Below are 6,000 nucleotides of genomic sequence, written 5' to 3' on the forward strand. Positions count from 1 at the left end.
CCATGTTGGTTCAAAGCATTCCTATCAATAGATACATCATTTTCTCAAAAATTCTAATCTGCTGTTATTAAAATGTTTGGGTCACAGTTCCAATTCCAGTTTCAACTAATAGTAAATCATAAATATGTAAGGCTTGGAAACTATTTCCATGATTAAGGTCTGTCTACCTTCAGATAATAGAGTCCATTATTAAGAGTTGTCATTTTTTGCTTGGTAACAACTTTGTAAATTGAGGTTGAGATATCAAATATAAGAACTGTCTAGCTATAGACTTTTCCAGATCCTGAATTAAGAAAGTGCTTTTGTGATAATTGGTCACATCTGGCAGTGCCACTTACATCATTTTACATGTTTAGAGTAATAAGTAGCTTGAAATATCAGCAAAAGAATTTTGCCTTCTGGTCACATCTCAAGTGAATACATTTCTAAACAAGTACAACACATTTTGAGCTATATTTGTAATGTATGATTTCCTATAAAATAAAATCTTAGCATTATCCATCTGCTTTTGTACTTAGCAAATAGAAAAATGCATACAGTGAGCAAGAAAGAAATACAATTTAAGAATCAAGATAACCTTGACATTGTACTGTGTCAAAAATGTTCATTTATTTTACTGAAATTTTTCTATTTTTGGCATTCAGAAACTAACCCACAATTAGGAATATTAATCTTGGTAACTTTTCCTCTATCTCTCTACATACATGTAGACATCTTTAGTGATTCATAAATGTTACACAGATAAATATGCAGATAAATATGTCTGTGAATATTTGTCAATAAGTTGAGAAAAGCTGTTACTTAAATATCACAATTTTCTTCATGTTTTTACTGAAAGATTTCATATATCTCCATTATATTATTTAGGAATATTATACTTGAAAATGTAAGGAAGCACCATTATACTCTAGATTCCTGAAGAAAGCAAATATGGAATACTTTACAAAAAACATTGATATTTTGACTCAAGAACCAAAAAAAAAAAAAAAGGGAAAGGATGTACCAGTATATGTTTTAATTATCTATTGTCTCAATATATATTTATGATTTCTTATGGTCATCATTATGAAAGATAATAGGAAATGTGTTTGATTACTGTGGCAGTTAATTTTGTATGTCAACTTGATTTGACTAATAGTCACCCAGAAAACTGGTAAAATGTCATTTCTGGGTATGCCTGTGAGAGTGTTCCCAGAAGATAGTAGCATTCAAATTGGCAACGATCATCCTCATCAATTCAGGGTATCACTTGTTCATTGATGGTCTGAATAGAATAAAAAGTAGAAGGGTGGATGAATTTAATTTCCTTTGCTCAACTGTGGACATTTAGCTTCTGGGGCTCTGATATCAGCTCTGATACTAGTTTGCAGGTCTTCGGAGTCAAACTAGAACTTACACCATCAACCTCTCTTAATATCATAAACATCTCTGGTTCTTAGATCTTCCAAGTCATACTGAATTACACCACTATCTTTCTTTTTCCCAACTTGCAGACATCAGCTGATCATAGGACTTCTCAACCTCCATAAGTGCGGTAGTGAATTCTTATAACAGAAGTCACATGTATCTCTATCTCCATCTCTAACTAGATAGAGTTCTGTTAACAAGAATGCCAACTAACAAAGATTTTGACATTGAGAGTTGTTCTGGAGGAACAGAACTTTATGGGTAAGTTTTTAAGTTTTTTTGGCATCTCAGGAATTAACTGCTTAATCTGATTATATATATAAATGTTAGTGTTGCCATACATTGTTTATGTGCATTGTGAATTTTTTGTAGAGCTATAAAAACAATATCTGCAATGGAATTTTTTTTAAAAGCAAGGACCAAAGAGATCTATATATGATACTTGCAAATATTTTTGGAAAGCTATGATGTTGGTGGGTGGCTCCTAATATCCCTAAACAAAATGATAAAAGTATGAGATCAGAGATTCAAATCAAAGTAGACTCCATGAATAAACTAAATGCATGTTTTATGGTGAAAAAAGAAAGAAGAAAGGAGAAAAAGTTTACTTACTAAGACCTGATATGTAGGTGTATAGGCTCGACTTTTTCCTAAAGACAATGGGAAATCTCTCAAAGGTATAAATAAAGGACTGTCATGCCCCAGTTTGACTTTTAGGAGTACTTGTTTGGCTGCTGAGTGGATATTGGAGAAGAGCAGGTTGGGAAATAGCACAAAGTGAAGAGGTTGCTGCAGAATTCAAAATAACAGATATTGGTGACCTGAGTTAGAGGAGTAAAAAGTATAGTATAGAGAGACATATATGAAGTGGAATAAATAGGATTTGACTGACTGGAGGTCATAATGAAGAGTCTGAAATGACTTCTGAGTTTCTGACTTGAGCAACTTATTGCACAGCAGTACCACTCACTGGTATATGACAAAGAGAGAACAAGCATATTTTAGACAAAATAATGAATTCTGTTTTGAGCATGTTGGGATTGAAATTACTGGAGAATATCCTTTGGTCCTTGAGAACTTTTTTGGGAGGTTCTAGCAAGAGGGAGCACAGATATTTATCTACTCTTACTTGTAAAACAATTTTTTTTTAAGATTTATGTATTTATGCATACAAGAACTGGGGTGCAGGCCAAAGTTGTGGGGTGAGAGGATTCACCAGAGATAGAGTGGGAGCAGAACAGGCAGATCGACTGAAATAGACTGCTGAGGGGAGCAGCAGGTGAGACAGAAGAGGTCTGCTCGCCATGTGGGTTGCTTCGAGGCCGGCAGGGATCAAACTGGCACTGTAGAGGCTGCCGACAGCTTCACAGCACTGAACTCAACCACCTGCGCCACCAGAGAGCCCAGGACCACACCATTTGGATGTATGCTACCACACCACACACACCACCAAGGCACCCATAGTCCTCTACCATAGTCCAAGGCACCCCTTCCCTACTTTTCTCATCATACTTCCCCAGCCCCTTTGGCAGCTTCCATTATACAGTCAGATTTCTAGGGTTTGTTACTGGTTTTATTTTGCCTGACCCTTGGCTTTTTTTCTCTATAGTCCACATATAAGTAAAATCATCCTGCTTTTGTCATTTTTCCTTCTGACTTATTTTGATTAGCATTATCCCCTCTGTTATTTGTGACTGCATAGACTGGGCTGTTATTTTAGATACTACTGTGATCACAGCACCTTACAGTTTAGTTGCTTTTCTTTGCTGTATTCTGAAACTATGGTTAAAGTCCATTCTATCCACACAGACCTTATAGGTATTTCTTTTTTTCCAAATTCCAAGTTTGAAAATGTCTTATATTGTTTGCAGTTACACATGAATTTTTAATTGTCTCAATCTCCTAGAATAAGAAACTACTATCTGAACAACTCTTTCACATAATAATTAACTAGAATACTGAACATTTAATGTTTCTATCTTGGTTAAAGAGAGAATGAGAATATTTTCTAGTATTTTATCAGAATAATATCTAACAATACTGAACAGATGAGTGATTAATGTATAATAATATATAATTATCTAGATCATTCTGCAAAAAACTTTAAATTTACATTAAATGAAGAAATAAAAATAATTAGGATGCTTGAGTATTATAGCTAACTTTTATAAGCATAGAGGAAAATATGACTGAATAATTATGTAAGTTCTTGTTTTATAATTTCATTTCTTAACTTTAGAATTTATGCCATTCCTAGATCAGACTCAGTTAGAGAAAATAAGAACAAAGATTTCTAATTAATTAGCATACTGGTAAATCAAATGAACAGAAGAGTATAAAAACCTTTTATGTAGTTTGTTTCTTTGTGGATGGGTAAAAAAGATAAAGAAATACATTGAATTTTATTTGTAGCTGAAATTCAGGAATAGAAAACACTTCTATTAATCTACACATGATAATTAAATACATTTTTATTTCAACAGCTTCTTTTACAAAATTGTCTTTTTCCTTGCCTTTAGCTAAAATCAGTGGAAAAGAGAAAATAAATGCATTGAGTTTTATTTATAGTTGAAATTCAGGAATAGAAAACACTTTTATTTATCTTCCATTCATGACAAATTAAATACAGTTTTATTTCAGTGGCTTCTTTTGCAAAATTGTCTTCTTTTATCTTGCTTTTAGCTCAAATCCCTGTCAAGTATAAATTTTGCAAAAAAACCAGCAAGTCTTCTTATAAGCTTGCAGGATCCATATGACACAATCTACCAATGATTAGGAGTACAATTTTTCATCAAAATGAGCTAAGAGAAAAAGGCCAGGGGCTTAATGTTTAGGCCACATATATGGTAGTGGTCCAAAGTTCTCATTCCTTTTGGTAGACTGTTAGGTCAAATTCTTGAGGATAGCAGCCATAGCTCTTTCCTGTCACTAATAAAGGGTAAACTATGTGAGTGACTCCTCACTGAGCACAAGTTGACACTTGATTGTTGTGTAGTAGATGGAGTGAGACTGGACAGAAAATCTTGTGAGAAGTGGTTTATCTGCAGAGAGCAAACCGTGCCTTTCCTTTTTCAGACTGAAATGCCCTGTTCTTCATCCTTGTTGCGTGTACCTTTTCTCCCTACCACAAATCCAATGTTAAGAAGCTGTACTTGTGAGTGCAGTTTATTCCAGCAGTATTCATCTAAACAAAATTAGTCAAGTAGTTTGTTGCAATCCACCAAGACCTCTCTTAAGGTGAGAATTATTTATTGAATTATTTTTCACTTAAGTATCACAAAAATGTCTGTAAAATTTTTGACAAAATGTAAACTCTCTTTGAATTTCTTTAAATTCTCTTGTTCATATGAACCTTTGCTTAAGCTGCTGTAAATATTAAACTCTTACTGTAAGCAGTGGAAACCTGCAGCCTGTGCTTCTTTTTAATCTACAGGAGAAGACATTGCTGATTTGTGTTATTTAATATTGGTAAATATAAGTATGCTGGGGTGATTTCCATTGTCTGTGCCCACTAAAGCATGTAAAATCAGTTTTTTTTTTTTTTTGTTTTTTTGTTTTTTGCTTTGAAGTGAGAAAGAAGTTAGCCAGACATTGTTACTGGGGTGATAAAATTTATTCAGATCATCATGGCTATATATTTTCATCATTCTGGAAAACAAAAAACTGCTTAGGCATTGTTTATAAAGCTTTCACAGAATGATGCTGTTAAGAGACCTCTAATGAGACATTTGAACAAGTGATTTGTAGTTACACCTTTAGCACTATATTTATATCTAATAGAATGTATGACTTCTCAGTTATGAACCACAGAAGCATGTTTATAGGCTTGGAGAAAAAGTTGGGTGTTTTTTTTTCCCTAAACCTATATTTCTGCTTTTAAAACCAGAATTGATTATTCATATATGCTTGGCTTGATAAATATTTATTGACCTCATAATTTTTAATTAAATAATGAGTGAATAAGTGAATGGATATTCTACAGTGCCATCAATCTTTTACTGGTCTCCTGAACTGACATCCTTCTTAAGGAACTCTGGGCAGAGCCTAGTTCTGAAGTCAAACAAATTTCCCACTGATGACTAATCAATGCTAATTAACATTCATTTAGATCATTGTTTTGAATGAGGAAGCCAAGATGGCAGGCTTTAGTAGATCATTGAAAATAGAATCACTGTAGTTAAATTTGTGAATTTAAATTTCTGAATCTGCAAATTCAAAAACTGAGTAGCTATGACTTTATCAAGCTCAAATAAATTAGTCTCTTTAGGGCTTCTGGCATTTTATGAAGGAAAAATCCTTTGGTCAATTATTTACCTGTAAAATAATCAGGCTTGATAGAAATTATGTGACCAAAGTACTTTATTTTATTTTTTTTTTTTTAAAGAGGCATGTATTTTTATTTATTTATTTATTGTTTGTTTGTTTGTTTGTTTGTACATGCACTGGGTACAGTCAGAAGCGCGGGAGGGTGAGAGAATTCACCAGAGTCAGCAGGAGCAAAGCAGGCAGAAGGACCGAAGTACACTACTGAGGGAGCAGCGGGCGCAGGAGAGGTCTGCATGCCATGTGGGACCCTCCTCCAGTGGCCGGGAG

At 33.8% G+C, this 6,000-nt stretch overlaps 1 protein-coding gene and 1 long non-coding RNA gene across 3 annotated transcripts in view; both read left to right on the plus strand.

Moving 5' to 3' along the window:
• KCNC2 (potassium voltage-gated channel subfamily C member 2) overlaps nucleotides 1–1,536 on the plus strand; it is a 271,287-nt gene extending 269,751 nt beyond the window's left edge. For both annotated transcript variants that reach the window (XM_054696219.1, XM_054696222.1), the window contains one exon: nucleotides 1,494–1,536. In XM_054696219.1, the coding sequence (XP_054552194.1) occupies nucleotides 1,494–1,504 (11 nt within the window). In that variant the 3' untranslated portion in view covers nucleotides 1,505–1,536. The remainder of the gene's footprint in view (nucleotides 1–1,493) is intronic.
• Nucleotides 1,537–1,554: 18 nt separating this feature from the next.
• LOC119248283 (uncharacterized) overlaps nucleotides 1,555–6,000 on the plus strand; it is a 140,985-nt gene continuing 136,539 nt past the window's right edge. The window contains exons 1-2 of the long non-coding RNA XR_005125894.2: nucleotides 1,555–1,668; nucleotides 4,483–4,644. This is a non-coding gene — a long non-coding RNA (uncharacterized LOC119248283). The remainder of the gene's footprint in view (nucleotides 1,669–4,482; nucleotides 4,645–6,000) is intronic.

Source organism: Talpa occidentalis, unplaced genomic scaffold (genome assembly GCF_014898055.3).
Source record: "Talpa occidentalis isolate TD23 unplaced genomic scaffold, MPIMG_talOcc4v2.1 talOcc4.16, whole genome shotgun sequence".
NCBI classification, from domain to species: Eukaryota; Metazoa; Chordata; class Mammalia; order Eulipotyphla; family Talpidae; genus Talpa; species Talpa occidentalis.